The 20,493-nt window shown below is 41.1% G+C and overlaps 1 protein-coding gene across 3 annotated transcripts in view; it reads right to left on the bottom strand.

Moving 5' to 3' along the window:
* The window catches only part of PLEKHG1 (pleckstrin homology and RhoGEF domain containing G1), a 201,680-nt gene that overhangs the window by 163,309 nt on the left and 17,878 nt on the right, over window positions 1-20,493 (bottom strand). Inside the window, exon 2 of one of the 3 annotated variants that reach the window (XM_075924430.2) lies at window positions 552-628. The exons of the other annotated variants lie outside the window; for them this stretch is intronic. Within the exon in view, the coding sequence (XP_075780545.2) occupies window positions 552-576 (25 nt within the window). The 5' untranslated portion in view covers window positions 577-628. The remainder of the gene's footprint in view (window positions 1-551; window positions 629-20,493) is intronic. 3 annotated transcript variants of the gene reach the window in all.

Raw genomic sequence — 20,493 nt, 5'->3', positions numbered from 1 at the left:
AAGTTTGAACCCCTGGATTTCATACTAGAGGTCTGCTTAAAGCTGCATGCCTTGGCTCCAAAGGCAGCTCTTAACTACAACAGAATTTGAGCTGCTTGCGGCTTTGCCTTTGGGGCAGGGAGTTTGTTATACAGGGAGGCAGATGATTAGGCTAACAAAAGACTGGTCATTCAAGTAATTAAAGGATAGTTAGAGCATCGTGAAAACATTGCTAGATACTTAAAAGATTTTTTTGGGGGGGAGGGGAGAAGAGTAGCAATGAGTGTTGTGCTTCTGGGAGTTGAATCTGGACTGGTGCTGTTAAATTGTTAAATGTTCTTGAAAGAGGGATAAACAGTGAGGTGGCAAAATTTGCAGATACTACAAAATTACTCAAAATAGTTACGTCCAAAGCTGACTGAAAAGAATTACAAAGGGATCTCACAAAACTGGGTGACTGGGCAACACAATGGCAGATGGAATTCAATGTTGAGAAATGCAAAGTAATGCACATGGAAGAATATAATCCCAACGATACATACAAAAATGATGAGAACTAAAATAGCTGTTACCATTCAAGAAAGATCTTGGAATCATTGTGGATAGTTCCTTGATAACATCTGCTCAATGTGCAGTGGCAGTCTAAAAGCTAAAAAAATAACAGAATATTGGGAATAGTTAGGAAAGGAATAGATAATAAGACAAAATATACCATGTTGCCTCACTAAAAAGTCATGGTAAGCCCACATCTTGAATACTGTCTGCAGATTTGTGCACCCCATCTTTAAAAAAAGATATATTCTGTACTTCTTCCAAATCCAAAAAGGCAACAGAAATGATTAGGGGGTAAGGAGCAGCTTCCATATGAGAGATTAACCAGAGTGGGGCTTTTCAGCTTGGAAAATAAATGACTAAAGGAGGTGGCATATTTTAGAGGTCTAAAAAATCATGAATGGAATGGAAGAACAAAATAATGGAATGTTATGTACTCCTTCACTAACATAATACGAGAATTACATTTATTGGAAGCAGATTTAAAACAAATTATTTCTTCACAGTCAGTCAATCTGTGGAACTCTTTGCCGGGAGATAGTGGAAAGACCCAAACTGTAACAGGATTCCTGTAAGACCTAAATAAGTCCAAGGAGGATAGGTCCACCAATGGCTATTAGCCAGAATGGTCAGGAATAGTGTCCCTAGCTTCTGTTTGCCAGAAGTTGGGAATGGGTGACGGGATGGATCATTTGACCAATGCCTCTTCTGTTGATGCCTTCTGAAGGACCTGGCTAGATACTGAGAGAGATGGACCATTAGTCTGATCCTGTATGGCCGTTCTGATCTTACATACGGCCCAAATGTATCTGCTCCCTGCTGAGACCCACTATACCCCACTCCACTTCCAGAGTGGAGACAGAGCCCAGGAGCCCTGACAGTCTGTCTGTCTCTCTCTGCAGTTAGTATGAAAGTAAGACTATATATTAAAATTTTAAGGCTAACCAGTGTCTCCGTAAGTGACTTGCCACAAGATGTAAGAACGTTAATATTAGAACTGAGTGGGAATAAGATACCTTTGTAATTAGCCGACAGGAGCAATGTATCTGCCAAAAAATGTAGAGTTTTCCAGTACCTTAGTAGCTCTAGAAAGAGGTGGGATGTATGGAGGGTGAATGGAATCGCTCCCACCCTAAATTTGCTTATCAGCTCCAGTAGACCTGCGTCCCTCCCAACCTCCTACAGAGGCAGCAAGAACGGGCAGCCAGGAGCTGGTGCTGGCGGAAGACACCTTAAAAGCCAGTTTCCCCCTAGCACCAGCTGTGGTGCCGCCTCTTCCGCCTTTCTCCCCTTCCTGCTCCCCGTGGACTGAGGCTGCTTCACAAGCCGGGGTCCACCACAGACAGAGGCTTGTCCACAGCAGCAGTTTGTGGTGGTCCGATAGAGAGGCAACAGTATGAGGTGGCAGGGGACTTCCCGGGAGTGGGCGCTAGGAGTGGGGCAGAAAGCTCACTGGCTGCCAGCCCAGCCCCCAGGGGGTATTGAATAGTTGTGTAACCGCTAAGATTTCATGCGGTTACACAACTAGTCCATTACATGATCTGTAACATGCCCAGTGTCAGATTATAAGGTAACACTAAGTACATAATGCTGCCCATTTTTTCATGCACTGTTGACAAGAAAGGACTTAAATGTCTCAAGAAGACATATGGTTTAAAAGTTCACCCCCCTCTAAAGCCTGTGCAAATTCTCTGAAAAGCCCTACATATCAAAAATTAAACAGGGGCCCTTTGGCATTCCACAAGTCATGGGATTTCTTAGAGAATTTTAACAAACCAATCAATTCCAATACCATTTAAAATAAAAAATGGTATTAAACTTGTCCTGAAGCGCTATTAAAAGTGTTATAGTATCTGTGCCAAAGTCTGAACCAATTTCAGCAAAGCTACCTCTGAGGAAAGCATAACATCTATCCTATGTGAAGGGAGCCACTAAAGAGGCACATGCCCCAGCTGTCCAAGTCTCAACCCTCTTTTCAGTGCATACCACTCATTTTTCAGTAATGCACTGAACTCTTTACAGAGTTTTGCAGCTATTTTTGCTGACAAAAGCAAAGACTGCCAACTTGGGACTGTTGAGACAGCACAGATCCTTCCATTGGTATTTACCTCAGTGGCAATACTAGTTCATAAAGCTAAAAGTTATGTTGACTTCAGTAATATTTCTATTTGAAAGTATAAATATCAAGTTTGAGGCAGAGGGAGGAGAGAGACAGCCTTGCATTTATGTAGTCCAAACTACTGCACCATGCACAGTCTTTTCTGCGCTAGAGAATTTTGGTATTGCAAACAGACTCCTCAAACATACTAGATTTTGAAAGATGGTTTTCATTTTGGTTGAATCAATCTGTTCTTCTGCACTACAAAACACCCTATGGCTTCAGGGGCCAGAAGACCCTAGTTCAAATTTAACTGACTGTTTTCAAGTATTTTACACACTTCATAATGTTCAAGACACAATGCACCAGTCCTAGCAGGCAGTCAAACACCGATGCTGAGAGAGGTTGCACAAGATTATTTCAGATAAGATTGGTAATAGAATCCAGAGACAAAGTCAGTCTAATCACACTACTTTTTGGAAAGAATGTGTCAGTTAGACAGGCATTGTATTTCACTCACCTCCCAAAGCCCATGACAGGAAGCTAGCTTTCCTAATCGCCAACGTTTTAGTGCTGTTTAGTAAATATTTGTGTAATGCCCAGTTAAATTCCTAACTTTAGTACTAACTTTAGTACCTGCAGCATATGAAGGGTAACAATTATTCCAGTAGTGGCCTGGGTTGGGAATAACCCTTCTGATGATCCATACAAGGAGTTTTAATGTCTACATACAAGTGGATTTAAGTAGGGGTTTTCTTTTAATTGTTTATTTAATACAAAAAGTGACAAAACACTGTTTACAATTAAAAACCATTGCAATCATTCAATTGTGGTGTGTCATGCAGAAAAATAAACAAGTTCCATATTTGATCCATTTGCCACAAATCTGGAATGCAGGTGTCACACATTGCCAAGTTTCAGATTGAAAGGTAAAACTGCAAGCACCTGCCTGCAATGCTTTTAAGACACACCTTATGTTACAGAAGAATAGGTAGCTGAAATGGACAGCTATTCCCAGAATTGTTGTAATTGCAGAATTGTTGTAATTGTAGTAGATTTGTACCACTGCAGTCACTGCTGCAGGGAAAAAGTAATTTACAACAGCTCTTCAACTCTGGATTGTCACAGCCACATATCCCTGCTTTGAGGACCCAGGCTGGAAACTACAGGTATCTACAATCCACTAGGATTGCAAGAATGAGAAGAAATGCTGTTTGCGTACATGTCACACAGATTTAATATACATGGTCCCATTAACAGTTCTGTTAAAAATTATAGCTCCCTCAGCTTTTGTTCTGCATTGGTATGCCCCCTAGCATAAAGAGGTCCTCATCCATAATAAGAGCCCCAGGAGCTGTCTACAGTAACACAAGTTGAAAAGCAGTTTTATTTATTCATAACAGGGCAATTCTAGAGTGTAGAGGAGGGTCTTGAAGGTAGAAAGGTCAGCCCTATAAATAATTTCATTAAGATGTAGTTCAGAATCCTGTGACACAGCTTTTAAACTAAGACGCTGCACTAAAATTCCTAAAGTAAGAGATTAATGAGTTTGCAGTCTCTTTAATGGCCACAGACACCACTAATGTCACAAGTTTGCATTTCAGCTAAACACCAGCAGGGGATACAGAAATGTCAGTCATCCGCACATGCTATTTTCAAACAGATGGCAGTTTATTGTGGCCAACTGAGAAGAGAAAGTTTCTCAACATGTGCATATTCAGAACACTGCACAAATGATGTTCACCCTTAAAGATATTCAGTGCTTCTCAATTCCCGTTGACAGAGCCATGAAGGACCAGACCTTCCCTTAAGTGTGCATACATACATTAACATGCATTATCATTCTAACAAGTGTAACCCCCAAGGAGATTGCTTGGATTCCCGGGGCTTTGTCTGCTGGCAGCTCAGGGAGAGGCACTCTGAGTTTGCCTTGGCTCCCCCTCCCTACCAGGGCCAGAGTCTGCCCGGCAACCCACAGGGAGTGAGATGCCCCTCCCAGGGGGAAGGAGAGACCATTGTTGAGGGGAGTCTGGAGCCAGCCAGGAAAAGGGGAGGACTGAGTGTGTGGGAGCTAGTAAGCCCCAGGCCTGCATGCAGGGTTCCCCCTGAGAACTGGCCTCTAGGGACCTGAAGGCAGGATCCCTCAGCTGGGTTTATGTCTCCACTGTTGATTCCCAGTTGTGGAGTTTGCTGGGAGGCTTCCCCAGCCAGGCGGAGTTGGCTCTCCAGCTCCCTGGGTGAGAGAGTCACTGCATGGTCAGCTGGGCTCTAGCAGCAAGTTCAGGGCTGCTGCCTGCGGTGTGGGTCTGAATGCTGGGCTGGGAGGCTGTAGTTTTGAATTTTGGTGCAGTTGTGTGGTCTGCATCTTGAGCCCTGCACCCCTTCGCGGTGAGGGGAAATTCTGGGACCGAAGCAGCCTGGTTCCTGCTTGAAGAGGACCCCTGTGAGAAGAGAGCAGCCCCTTTGCAGAGACTGAGTCATCTCTCAACCTGAGGCTCATTCATGGAGTGTGTGAGTGCACCAATTTTTAGTTAGTAAGTCAGGGAATTTGTTTGGGGATTTTATTACCTGCAGCATATTAAACTGTGGAGGGATTTACCATCTTCTCCCATTTGTGAGTCCTTTGGGCTGTACTGGACCTAGTCAGCCCCACTGCTAAACCACCGCAGAGAAGGATTGTGTGGTCAACAGTCATCAAGGGCCCCAACAAAGTACGCGTACCAACGGGACACTAACCTCACAGTTGCTGGGCACCGGTGACCCTAAAAATAGTGTTACCCTGTTCTGTTATAATTGTCTCCTGTTTAATATCATTGTGTTTATTATAGTGTATGTGTTTGTGTTATTTTCTGGGAGTCTCCAACTATCTTACAAATACGTGGGGATTATCCTGGGCTAGAATTTTCCTCCCAAGCTGCCCTGGTGACCCTGCTAGGAAGGAGTGAGGGGGGTGGAGGCACCGCCAAGTACATCAATCAGAAAGAATAAAATTGAGTAGGTGGCGGGATCCAGAAGAACCCAGACCTATCCATCCGAACCTGAAAGGAGATTGGCTTTAAAAGAAGGTAACCAGGTGGAGAGGGGGCGCTACACAAGGAACTAAGGCCAAGATTTTCAAGTGACTACAGGTTGAGCCTCCTGTGGTATAGCACTCTTGGAACCAGACTGACCCTGAACCAAGCAATTTGCTGAACCAGGGGAGGTCTATACCACACCCTCTGCTGTCTCTGGCTACATGGCTCCGCTCTGGTGGCAGCAGAGGGGCTGGCCTCGACAAAGCAGGGACAGTAGCATCACTTGGGGAAAGAGGCTACAGAGCCTCATGATCAGAGGCCAGTAGCAGAGCCCTGCGGATGCTGGGCTGCACTTCCAGCTAGGTTTGCCAGGTGTCCAGTATTGACCCGGACAGTCTAGTATTTTTGCCTCCTTTCCAGTAAAAAAAAATTCAGAAAATACCGGATATCTAAAATGTCCAGTTTTTTCTCCAGCCAAGAGGCAAAAATACCTACTGGGCCCAGCCTCCAGACTCTCTGCTTACCTGGTTCCTCAGGAAAGCTGTGATCTGGTTTGATCAAGAAAACAAAATGGCTACCATCAAAAAGCCTAAAGACCATGGGGAAGCAATGTCTTCCCTGGGTCTTAGAGCTCAACTGCTCCCCTGTTCCTATCCCTATTCTGACTCTGTTGACTTTTGCTCAACAACTTTTGTCTCCCCCTTTCCCACCTCCCCCCCTCCCCCCACAGATTTTTTTCCCCGAAGTTTTTTTTTTGGGGGGGAGGGTATTTTCAGTTTAAACCATCTGGCAACCCTACTTCCAGCCCCCACCACCAGCCATGGGGCTCCACAGCCCCAAGAGCCGCTCCCAAGATTGAATGCTGCAAATGAGCTATTTGCAGAACTCCAGAAGCTCTGGGGGAGTGGAGGAGTTACTGAATGCAAGCTCCCTACTTTTCCCTGTGAGTTCTCCAGCCCCAGAGCATCCACAGGGATGCTGGATCAGCGATGTTGCCAGATGATGAAAGTCCAGTTTAATAGATGTCCAACCTGTAGCTATTTTGAATGCCCGATTTGCTATACCTTTGCAAGACCACATTTGCAGAGGCTGGATGTTCAGCACTTTCTTCAATATAAGACATCTGAAAGGGACTGATTTTGATGCCCAAACTAACTAGTCACTTGTACAAAAAAAACCTGACCCAATGTTGTAAATCGTTACAGTACATTGCATCAGTGAAACTGTTCTTCTTGGCTTTATTTAATAAGAAAGCATGAATTATAAATCAAATCTGAGCCTTAATTTTTTTCCACATTTCATTAATCATACGTATGTTTACTTAGCTAAAAGATGTGTTTAAGCTATTATATTATTAAAAGTCAACTGCAGACAAGACAGACAATATCCTGGATGAATCTAGCTAATTATTGAAGTCATTTGTTTTTAAATTCAACAGGACAATTCAGAACATCTTTCCTTAACATCTATCATTTTCCAGAAACCAAATCAAACTCTATAAATCTGTATCCTAGACTTTTCTGAGCAAATACAATAGTGTGACTCCACATTTCAGATAACTGGTTCCACAATCATGTGAACAAGAAGCTGTTCACTGATTTATATGACATTAAACCTGAAGAAAACCATCTGTTTTGTTACATCTCAACATTTAAATGTCAACAGAACAAAGTGTTACTACAGCTTCAGTCTTTTTTTCCCCTCCAAGTGAATCTCTCAAACATCTAGAGAGACTGACCATTAGTGTACCCACAAAACTCACGAACATCACATGCTGCTTATTTCAGCTGAGAAAAAGCACGTATGGAAAGCATTAAAGAGCATTACAGACTTAAAAGTGGAACATTCAAATGGACAATTCATTTAGGGCAGGGGTGGCCAACCCATTCCATACAAAGAGCCACAATAGCAGTGAAGACAGCATGAAGAGCCAGGGCAAAGTTGTTGAGGAAAAAAAAAAAAAAAAAAAAAAAAAGCGCCACGCTGGAGGAAAATAGGTACTGGTACATCCGTCCCAGGGCATGGCTTTTTTTTTTGGGGGGGGGGGGGGGGGGGGGAAGGGAGAGGGACAACTTTTCCTCAGGTCTTCGTGCTCCTGCCCTTTTTGGGGGGGGGGGCCTCAACAACTTTGCCAAGACTCTTCACACTGTCTCCACTGCTTTTGTGTGTCACAAAAAAAAAAAAACACTGGGACGAGATGAGAGGTGAAAGCTCTGGGAGGGAATTTGGGTGCAGGAGGAATTAGAGAAGAGGATGCTGGCTCAGGGAGGGGGCTCCAGGCTGGAGAGTGTTGGGGTCAGGTGGTGGGTAGGGGTGCTGAGCAAGCCACAGGCTTGTGGCTGTGAGGGTTCAGGAGTTTGGGCTGGGGTGCATGAGGGACTCAGGGCAGGGAGGCTGCGAGTATGACGGGCTCAGGACACAGATTTGCAGTATTGTGGCAGAAGACCGGGGATGTGGGAGTTTGGGGATGTGAGAAGCTCAGGACGGGGGGTTCCAGTGTATGAAAGGCTCAGGTTTGGGGTGACTCATTGGTTAGGAGACTTGAAATAACTATATAACCTATAACCAAAGGCTTAGAACCCAGCAGGGATAACTCTTTGCTTCATCCTTCCAGGTAATGTAATGCACATAAATTCATGCATGTGAAGTTCAGATCTGGATCCAGAGTTTGCCACATGTGCAGGTTATGCCCGAGATACACAAAATGTAGTAAGGCACAATACAAAAAGTTTTGTTTCTTTTATTAGAACTTGAGCAGCAGATGTCCTGTCTGTTCTTCATGGACATTAATGAATCCATAGCAATAGTCTTAACAGGGATGTGTGTTATTTTCAATCCTCACTATTGTTCAACATACTATGCAACGTTCATCCACTTGGCTGCTCCCCTCCACACAAGTTGTACATATGTACTTAAGTATGTAAAGCACTTATCGTGTAAAGTCTGCTTTTATATGGCACTTGTGTATTCTGAAATGTGAACATATTTTTTCTACCCACACGTTATCTACAGTACAGTGACACTGTCACCTGTAGTGTACTACTGTATGCAGCAATTGAGAAGTTCTATTTGAATGCTTTCTCATTTGCCCATTTCCCGGGAAAGGGTTTTGGGCCACTTATGATTTTTTAACTTTTGGGACTGGCAATTCTCTTCACAGTATAAACATAAAAACACACACACACTTAATAAACATATCATATAATATATGTACATGCTCATATGAACTTGTATTTTGCTAAGAAGGAACAGTATAAAACCTTAACAGTCCACTAAGTTGGAGTTTGCCTCGCCTCCTGTTTTTTTGGATTTTGATGAGAGTTAGACAACTCTGGTTTCATCTGAACATCCATAACAATTTAAAGAGATGAGCAATATAAAATGTGATGTTCTAGTGAGACAAGTCTGCTTATTTTTTTCCCCCAAAGTTCATCATGAAATGTCAGCAGATTTAAGTAATCAAAACACAAGACATTACTACACTAAAATTCTTTGAAGTTCAGGCTAAGCTGAACAAATATAACAAAGCCAGTTAAAACACTCCTGTATTTTCCTCTCTCCAGCCTCAAGATGCAATATTTCTGAACTATAGCTTCAGTTATCAAAATATCCTAGCTGCATGACCTAACCTACCATTGTAGAACGTTGTTTGTAAGAAAAACAAATATTCCACCAGCAGAAATTAAACACTCTGAGTAATAGCAACATGTTGTGCAGAGTACAGAATACACCCCTTTGGGAATTTTCTCATCTACTCTTATTTCTACTATGGAGTAGAGGGATATGAAGGTTTAACTAGTTAAGGCTCACTGGTTAAGGTTAATTGGTGAGGCTGAAGGCTCTCCCCACCTGCTGTGGGCAGAGGGCTGCGACGGACAGGGCTTTCTCTGACCAGAACGCTGGTGCATCCCTGCCTGGGGGGTGCCCTGACCTGCTGGAACAGCCTCTGTCCAGAGCACCCCGCAGGTAAGGGATGCTCTGGCTGGGCTGGAGCAGCCCCTTCCTGCAGTGGAAGGGGAGGGGGTTTCTAGCCCAGTGGCAGTCGAGGCCCTATCCTGGCCCTCCTTTAAAATCAGTTAACCAATATGTTTAACCGATCAGCCAGTTAAGCAGGATTTTACATCCCTACTATCAAGTCCAAAAAAGATGGCCATTGGCACCTTTATAATGCCTGCTGTAAATAGCATTCTAGCAATCCAGCTTATGCAACACTGGACTTGTCCAGGAGAGCCAAATTCATCTTAACTTCGCCATCTTATTTTAATCATCCAATCTGAAAATGCAAAAAATTAGTAGAAATTGTTGAAAGTAAAATTTGATTTTTCACTTTTAATGATTTAAGACACGTTATAGTTAAGCATTACACGTTTCTTCCATAGAAAGACAAACACATTTTAGTTGCGTGTGATTATTTCAGTAAAGAAACAACTCTCAAAATCTCAATGTGACTACATACACAACATGTTTGCTGCTTTGTATCAACTGTCTTTAAGGCTCCCATCCCAGATTACAGATAAGGAAACCCCTTCCATTTAAAGCTTGAGTACAAAAAATATCCAATAAAAAAATCAGAGTTACAGTCTGAGGAGGCAATCACACACACCTCATCTGGAATGGGAAGTATGTGATCAGGTAGCAGCAGAGACCTAACGTTTACCCTCCCACAAATACAGTACAGGTTGAACCTCTAAAAATGGACTCTGACCCAGCAACATCCATGGTTCAACAGGACATAGATTTCCTGGCCCAGAGAGCCTCAGTGGTTGGGAGTAGGGCATTGGAAGGCTTGCGACTAGGAGCTCTGCCAGGGTGATGGCACCAGCACCAGGATGACTTGCCCCAGCAGGGCCAGAAGCAGCCTAGCTGGGGCCAGCAACCACAGGGGAGCAGCGGCAGCCCAGCCAGGGGACAACAGCCCTGCAGGGGTGGCAGCACAAGAGTTAGGCATCCAGATAGTGAAAGCAGCCGGTGGCCGGGAGCCCTGAGTGTTCTGGGTGGCAGTGCAAGGGGCCAGCAGTTGAGGCCGGGAGTGGAGGCGGGCAGGGGGCCAGAACTGAGTATTGTTATACAAGCCAAAAATTAAACTGTGAACCTGTTTCCAATGCAAACATGCAACAAAAATTTGACCAGGTTTTTGCTCCTATTTTAAATATAACTGGTATCATATTTCAGTAATGATCCTGGACACAAAGTTCTCTGTTCCAAACTATAAATAGCGCACAGGTTCTTTTGACAGGAGTATGCTTATTTCTCTGTATTATTTGTTGAACCGTAAACGCTGGTGCTCACCAGTCAGTCAATAGAGAATACGGTTAGGCATAATACAACTTTTTTTTTAAAAATCCCCTTTTAAAAGTCCAATCCCTCTTTGATTATCTAAGAAAATAAGTATCTGTTCCAAATCCTATTACTTAAAAAAATCTCAGTTAAAGTGCATTTTAACAAAAAATTCAAAAGAATGAATATTTGCTTATTGTACGAAAGGGAGACTTCTAAACTCAAAACAGAAACAATTTACAGTATATAAAAAAGAAAAAATTCTTCTTAAAATGAAATATGCATTGATATTTATTTAAAGAAGCTGTTTGATATATTCTTTAAAAATTATGTTTCAAAGGCCAATACATTTCCTTAGTTTAAATACACATACAAACACACATTGACCAAGGTTATAAACCAATCACAGTGTTGAAATCTGCTCTCCAAATGTATGGAAGAGAATTTTCACAACAGCACTAAACACCAGCAGGGCTGCTACCAGAAAATATATCTGAAGGGTTAAATGATGTCTATACGAGAAGAAAACTTGAAAATATTGTTTGGTAATGTGTGTCTCTTTCTGTTTTTTAAAGTAGTTATATGGTATCTTATCTGCCTTGATAACAGGGTTAGCTGTCCATTTCCCATAAAACTCTTGTATATTTAGACTGCAAAACACAACAAAACTTAATACAGAATATAGTATCTTTCTTACCAAGTGACTTCACGTATCTAAATTATATACAATGTGCACTGGCTTAAATTCAAATTTTTAACAGCTTATGGAAAGCACCTAAGGCTGAACTCATCATCATAATGTTTAAGGGATGGAGGGAGAAGTTACCCACACCTGAAGAACACAATACAGGTCAGACACACCATTGGGACATGAGTGGTCCTGAACCACAGAATTTGCTGGACCAGGAGAGGTCAAGACTCGCCTCCTGGCTATCAGCATTTCTCTGTGCAGCTGGAGCTGCACTCCCTCCTGCCTGCCCTGCTGAATCCAGCCCCACTGAATCCAGCCCCACATTGTGCCAGAACTGGTTGAGGCTGCATTCCTTACCACACCATCCCTATACTGGAGCTGGTCCTGTTGCCTCCAGCCCAGCCAAGGCTGTGCATCCCGCCACACGAGCCCCGCTGCCTCCAGCCCCAAACGGGGCTATATTCGCCACCATGCCATCCCAGCCCAAGTCTGCTCTTCTGCCAGACCGTGGATGTTGCTAAACCAGAGTGTCCTGGATTTTAGAGCTTCAACCTGTGGTTATTGCTCTGCCAACTTCCATGCTAGCATAATTCTGAATTACCACAGAGCCCTATGAGCAAACCTTTGAGGTACTGCAGCTATGCATATGTAGACAGAGTAGTTTTATTTTTCCATGTATAAAATACTTTCTGAAAAGTTCTCTAAAACAAAATAAAATATGTTTACTTTTACTAAAGGTGAAGAGAAGAAAACAGTTTCCCAGAAAGAAAATGAATTATTTAATTTCTTCTCCAAACTGATATTTTGTAGAGATTAATTACTGTGTTAAAGATGATCACATGTTTGTTACAGCTCCATAAGACAAGATTTTGTCAAAGTTGATGCAACTTTTTTGAACAAGAAATGTATTATATACATAGTGTAAATTAATGCCATCCAAGATCAGTTTAAAATAGTTTCTTTTAACCACATTTAGTGTAAGGATACAAATTACTGCTACAAGATGATTTTTTTTATTTTGCCATATATAAGGAAAGTTTTCATTTGCTTCTGAAGGAAGGATACCATAACAATAAGTAAGGGCATTTTAGCTAGAGTTTGACAAAGTAAAAACAACAAACAAACCACATTAGGGTCTTTCTCTCATATTTATATCTATAAGAACATGAGAATGGCTGTACTGGGTCAGACCAAAGGTCCATCTAGCCCAGTAGCCTGTCTGCCGACCGTGGCCAGCACCAGGTGCCCCGGAAGGGGTGGACCGAAGACAATGATCAAGCGATTTGTCTCGTGCCATCCATCTCCAGGCTCTGACAAACAGAGGCCAGGGACACCATTTCTATCCCCTGGCTAACAGCCCTTTATGGTCCTAACCTCCATGAAATTATCTAGCTTCTCTTTAAACTCTGTTATAGTCCAACCTTCATAGCCTCCTCTGGCAAGGAGTTCCACAGGTTGACTATGCGTTGTGTGAAGAAGAACTTTCTTTTATTAGTTTTAAACCTGCTACCCATTAATTTCATTTGGTGTCCTCTAGTTCTTCCATTATGGGAACTAATAAATAACTTTTCTTTATTCAGCCTCTCCACACCACTCATGATTTTATATACCTCTATCATATTCCCCCTCAAACCAGCTGAGCTGGTTCATTCTGATTGGACTTCCAAGGTCACATGTTTCTGTTTCCAGACTGGCTGAGCAACTAACAACCAAGCTTAATCCAACACAATGTTTCTGAATTAAAAATACATTTTCCTTGAGTATTCTCCAATCTATGAGATACAAATTTCTCACATTTTAAAAAGAAATTAATTTTAAGATGCCATATAAGAATTCACTGTTTAACAGTGGCTCTAAGTGACTGTTGAAAAGTAATTTACCATACTTATAAATTGTACAAATAGATAGATAATTCTATGGGTTTATCCTGTATTACTTGACTGGTGCCATGTCAAATATTTAGCTACAGTGTAACACTTGCCAACAGATGCAAGGTAAGTCTGAAATCCTATGGGGATAACTTAAATATTTAAAAGTCTTGACAGTTGAGAGGCATGAATAGAAAATCTATACCTCGCATTCAGAAAACAAAGGTATTATTTAATTGTTTAAACTACTCATGGACAATTTAGTTTACTAGTAGTAAAGCTGGCCCAGTTTTCTGTAAAACAAAACAACTACATATTTTTGCAGCTTCCGTTTTTCCTGGAATATGAGAATTTCCCCTTTTATGAAGGTTGAGCTCAAAATACACCCACATCTCATCACAATTTGAATGCATTCAGCCATAAATGCCATAAAAATATTTCTGAAACAATAATAATAATTCACATCAGCAGGAGCATGAGGTCAAGATAACAGACTTTATTTATACTAGTAAGTCATAGGGCCAGTTATTTTGTATTGGCTGTAATTTTATGTTAGGTGAAAAAAAGAGTCAAGCCACTGTTTAGAAGTAAATAGCAAGAGAAACGGATAAACTTTTAGTATGATACCACTCCTCTGCCCCTCCTCCCTCCCCACTTTTACTTCTTGCTATCACAAAGCATCAGGAAATTAAAGTTTATGATTGCATCAAAGCAAGTTAAGAGAATACCTTTCATACAAAACTTGACATCACATTTGGTTGTTCGGAGACATTTCATTCTGAACCCTGGCTTTTGAAGTAATAGTGGGCATGAAAATGAATTCACATGTAGGCCAAAAATGTGTGCATGTATGCATGCAAAATTTCTGTGCCACCCCCAACATGGCAGTATGAATTAATAAGAAAAGCCACTATATAAGTCAATATTTGTAAACTGCAATCATACAGGACCATTAATCTCTCATATAAACTTACTGGAGAAAGAGGATAGGGAAATGCAGTAACACCAGACACCTCTATTTCATAACTCTTGGCAAACGATGACATTTTTACATGGAGAACCCGTGTTTCACAGTAAAAATAAAGAAAAATCTGAGCTTTATTCTGAACTGTAGTAGACTTTCCAGAGTGCTAACTACACAAATATTTCCTGCTTTGCTTTTCCTTACTGCATCTACATTTAATCCCTGTTTTGATGGAACAGCAAGGACAAATAAAACAATTTGATGTTAACTGTAGCAGAAGTTATTTATGGAGGACTTCATGAAGCTATTTTTCCATATATATGGAAAGCGCAATATAAGAATTCTTGTTCTATAACACTTCCTACTTTTAACATTGCCTCAACCAGTGCAACTGAATTCCACACTATTATTATTTGCACAGCTTTCAAAGGATAGTGCCATGGAGCTTACTATAATAATTTCTGCTTAAGCTCTTTCCAGAGAGATCCAAATTTGTGAGTGGTACTCCACAAAAACAAACCACAAGCTTTTTAAAGAGAGACTTTAAAACACTTCAGAAATGTCAAACAAAAAACAAGTTTCACAGAGAAATATACAGCTGTACAGCCTGGTAAGTTTAAAAATAGCATTCTTAAAAATCTTATGTGAAAAGTGATGTGACACTGTTATTTGCCTGCATGAGACATAATATAATTATTTGTTCATATTTTCCTAAGTGGGAAACATGGGTCAGTTTGTGATTTGAAGCAATATAGAAACAATACATCAACAACACTGCAACGACATGGCTCACCACACAATGACACGCAAACATAACTCAGTATATACCCTTGAAGTCTTTGCAAGATGTTGGGATTTATTTACAATATATTTGTTTGGAAAAGTATAAGCAAAATCATCCTCCAGCTTACTTTTTATTTTCCTGTGTTCTGGCAACACCTGTGTCTATGAAACAATGTAATCAGATGTAACCAATATCCCTCCTATTAACTAGTAATACAAAGAAAAAAATCTTCAAGACAGTTTCATCACTGTACCGGATGCTAAACACAAAGCAACAGATGTGCAGTCATCAACAATAGCTTATTCATTTCCTTTGAGAGAAAAAAAAGTAATGGGCAGTAGTTAAGAATTCCCATCTACTGGACATAAAAGGAAATGTACACTTTTCCCTGATCATTTCACTGTAACAATAGAAATGTCAGAGGGATAGCGCTCTCTACTTGTATGTATGCAGGGAAGTAGAGCGTGTGTCTTGACAGTTTTGCTTGAATTCATTTTATTTGACATTTTCATGTGCAAGAATTTATCAAACTATCCTTTTCACTATGTAATGGTGGTTGGATTTGGACCACCTTGTTTTGCTGAATTTACTTTTAAAAAAAGGCAGAAATTGTTTTCACTAAAATTGACAAGATACATAGTAAAAATGGATGTCTCAAACAAACAAATTTTTTAACAGACTTAAAACAAAAATGGTCTTAAAATTCTACTTTATATATGCCAAACAAAACTAAGAACATGTTATTAACTCAAGCATGTACAAGTATTTATCTGACCATTACATTTCTCACTGTATTGCTCTTTAGAATTCCAGCTGTGTAAGTGTACACTTTAGATAAAGGGTCATGTTCATTGGTCACCTTTTTAAAATGAAAGAATATCGTTCTGGTGCAAGTGGGTCTAATACATTGGGTCTTATTTGTGCATAGTCTTTCTTGCCCTGCTGTAGAATGACGGACCGAACGAACTGGATTGGGTTATAAATTTACAAGAGTCACTCTATTAACAACTCATTATTTGCAACAAGGCAAGTTGAGAAGGAGGTTTCTTCTCCTTCTCAAGTGACTTTTTTCCAGGGTGCCTTTTTCTTTAAAATCAAAAAAATGTCTTAAGTCTTACTATTAACACTGCAAAACAGTGAAAGTCCCTAATTCGCTGCTCTTTCCCCCCACCCCTCAAAAAAAAAAACCACCTTATTTTTCTCCTCATTTACATTCTTTGAGATCATCAGCTTTAAATGCAGATCACTGACAGAATTTCAGTACAATTTCAGAATAAGAAACCCTATTTTTAAAAAAATAAAGTATATACAATGTGCTCGTCTAATCAGTGGAATACTGCAGGCTCAATAGAAGTAATAAGCCAAAATGGATTAGGCAGTTTATAATGGCATTATTTCAATCTGACCAGAATCAGTAATAACTGTATATCATTTACAATTGATGGCTATTGTAAATAAGCAGTCCAAAAATTTAGGTCCCAAGTTGGGTTACCAGATGGTTGAACCAAAAATACCGACCACCACTCTATTCCCCCCTCACCACACACACACACACACACCCACACACACACACACACACACACACACACACACACACACACACGAAAAAATTGTCTTGGGACAATTGCGAGTTGTTTAAAAAGGATTCTGAGATAAGCAATAAATAAATAAATAAATAAATAAACATTCAAACAGCATTAAAACAGTATTTGTGTGCTTAAAAAGTTAAGTATGTTTCCAGAGTAGAGTCCTAGTTAAAAAAAGGTCTCCACATCACAAAGTGACATCACCACAGCTTGAACCGTTTTTGCATATTCTATATTCCTTCCCACATACTAATGACAGATCACATCTCTAAAGAACCAACTTCCATACATCTGTACAGCACCCTTCCCATGCAGCTTTCCTAGCTCCTTATGCATTTGATTTTAAGGTATGAGGTATAAATCTTACATCTAGCCTAAATAAAGAATACAATGATGCACAGATAAGCAGTGAACTTTTTTTTTAAAAAAGTGCATTTGACTTTAACACACACATTTCATATTAAATGTCCTCTAAATTCACAGAGCAACTGCATAGATCTGATATTTCCTTCTTGTTACAAAGACAGCATGATTTTCAGAGGTTCTGAGCACTAGCCGCTTCCATTAACTCCCCTCAAAAAAATATATATACACACACATCAAAACTGCTGTTGTAGTGCTGACAGACAGAAACGAACCTGGGACCTCTGGAACTTAGTGCATGAGACTATCACAGGGGTGGGGAACCTAACTGGGAAACTTGAGTGCCGGCTATGACCCCAACTTGCCTGGATCTGACCCGAGTCTTGGGGCTCCCCCCTCCAGAACTGGAAGCCTGCACTGATGCATCAGCCCCCCACAAAAATTCCCTTGTAGGGCTAGAGCACACAAAATCTATTAGCATGGGCCTCCCTAGGCTCTAGTGTGCGAGGAGTTAAGTATGTTCAGAGACAGGTAATTGGCTATTTGTGTGGTCACTACAATTTGTATCAACTACACGATTAGTTCTTAAGGGAAAAGCCGCTCAGTCCTGGCTTATGCTGGATCCACTACGCTTGTGGTGAGCCTGGACCTGCCACAGCAAGAAGCTGCTCCACAGCAACCTCCCCTCCCCACCTCCACGCTGCTACCTCTGATACAGAGGCAGCAAGGCGTGTGGGGAGAAATGCAAGTACTACTCAACTACTCCCTTACATCCCTAGTGAGGAGGGCCTTTCTCCTTCTCTATGGGGGGGAGGGGAGGGTACATCTGTCAAGATTTGGTTTTCCCTTTTTACTTCTCATTTGCGTATGGTGCCCGACTGATTTTTCTGTGCGTCAGGGGCTCCCAACCCAAGAGTTTCCCAAGTCAGACCTGCTCTTCCACTTGAACTAAATGCCAGCTGTCTCTCAGCTAAGACTATAGAGCACACTCATTCTCTCTCACTCTGAGCGCCACTACATGGGACAGTACACTACATCCAGCAGGTGTGTGGGTTACATTGTGACAATTTTTAAAGGAATCAACCCTAGAAACTCAGAAAAACAGAAAAAAAATCCACAGTGCAGATGTAATAGTTGAATTAATATGACAGAATACAAACAAACAATCTCCCCCTCCCCCACCCCAATCTTTTACAGAAGAAATGCCATCAAAAACATCAGAATTGTGTGTGGCATATTCCCCAGAAGGAATTTGGCAAAATAGTTATTTGGTACCTTTGCATATAATTAATTAGAAATTAGAGCCATAAAGGGCCAATTTCAGACCCAACTACTGAGCTGAGCATTTACAGAAATGTAGGATCAATGCACCATATTTCCGTGCTCTTCTCCCACACTCACAAGACATTCATTCTTTTTTCAATCTTTAAACCCTATATTTCCCCTCAGTCTTTTTTTACAACCTATTCTAAGATATTCCCAATAGGGATGTTTGATAGCAGGTAATAGAATAGTTGACTGACTGCATGAACTGCTGCGGGATAGCAGCACCCACTGTCCATGGGAGGAGGGGAGGTCCGAGCTCCCTGTGGTCAGAGGCTACTTGTGGTGGGAGGGAGGAGGCAGCCACTGCAAAGCAGCCTCTGTCCACAGTGGCCTGAGCTGGCCACAGACTCCATCTGTGGGGAACTCAGACTGCCTCCCCCCCCCCCCCAGAAACCAATCCCTGCCCTGTGGAGTGCCAGGGATGCTTCACAGCAACCTCCCCTGGCAGCAGCACGAGTGGGAGGGCAGGAGGCCCTGCAAAGCCAATGCTGGGGGGAACTGTTTTTTAAGCCAGCTCCCGCCAGCACCGACTCCTGCTTCCCCCGGTTGCTGCCTCATTTACAGCAAAGAGGGGTGGGGGAGAAATGTGAACAGTCAACTAGAATCTGGATTAATGGATAAACCTAGGCTTATCGGTTAATTGTCTAGGTGACTGCTCATTGACATCCCTAATTCCCACACTCCAGGTTTTTCAGTATATCAGTAATCACTGTGCTTCATTAACAACCTGCATAATGTCCCTTTCATGTTTCCCAAAGAACTTTCGGAAAGCTTTTTGCTTCTTTGAGCACAGCTATTTCAGCAAGCAGCAAAGATGGGCAATATCAGAGCCTCTGTAGTGTTTTTGCCAGTTTTATTTCTTGTTCAGCATTGGAACATATTAAACACATCAGCATTTGAAAAGTAGCAGCTTTGAATTTGAATGGGCACGTTGAATTGACTAATGTATGAAAATCAATAGTTTTCCAGATCTAAAGCAAAAGCTCAATTTGCATTTTTGTATACTGTTATACTGAACATAGATAAAATTATTTATTCTATACAGTTTATAAAAGAACAGTTGTGGTCAAATACATTTATTTGTAATTGAATTTTAGCAAAACAAAACATAGCAACAATTTAGGCCAGAAGATTAAAACATGCAGCATACTAATCATTGCTACTTTAGTAAAATATTGACAAAGAATTTCTGCTAGTTATTCTTGAGCCTCCATGAAATATTTTGTTAATTGAAGTGAAGTTATTCTTTTGATTCATCAGAGCGTGAGGCCTTTTTCATTCTCAAGTGAAAATTATGGAAAGAATTTATTTTAATTAAATATGATACAATCAAAAACATAGCAGACGCTCAATTCCTCTTCAATATACTAGCTCTGCCAGGAAGCTGCTGTAAGCAATTCTCAGTGAGCGCTTTCAATTGTATTTGAATTGCTAACAAAGCACAGAAATATTTTATAAATCCTGACATCAGCTGGTAATGGATGATGTTAAAATTAATGTTGTAACACCACCATCTTAAAAAGCAACAGAGAGGTAGCCGTGTTAGTCTGATCTTAGTAAAACAAAACAAAAAAAAAGCAGTCATGTAGCACTTTAAAGACTAACAAGATGGTTTATTAGGTGATGAGCTTTTGTGGGGCAGACCTGATCTGAAGAAGTGGGTTACTGGGTATATTTTATTTGCAACTCTGATTTCCAAAACACTGCATTACAAACAGGATGTGCTATTAAAGTTCTACATACAGACACATTCCACTGGTTTCAGCTTTAGCAACTCTAGCTGAAAGGAATAAAATCAGATCTGCAAGTAACTGGGCTTCCCCAAATATTTTGCCTCTACAGTACCCTTAGAGTTACCCACAAGGCTTATCACTGAATACCCACTTTCTTCCAAGACAATAAAAGGCTCTTTTGTTGGAATCAAGTCAGATAAATTTGTGAATTGGGGTGAAGTCATTTCTATGCTCTGTTGCCATGTTTAATAAGTTTAC

Source organism: Pelodiscus sinensis, chromosome 3, assembly GCF_052426305.1.
Source record: "Pelodiscus sinensis isolate ZL-2025 chromosome 3, ASM5242630v1, whole genome shotgun sequence".
NCBI lineage: Eukaryota > Metazoa > Chordata > Testudines > Trionychidae > Pelodiscus > Pelodiscus sinensis.
Note: the sequence above shows the minus strand (reverse complement) of the source record. Positions and strands in the feature narration are given on the sequence as shown.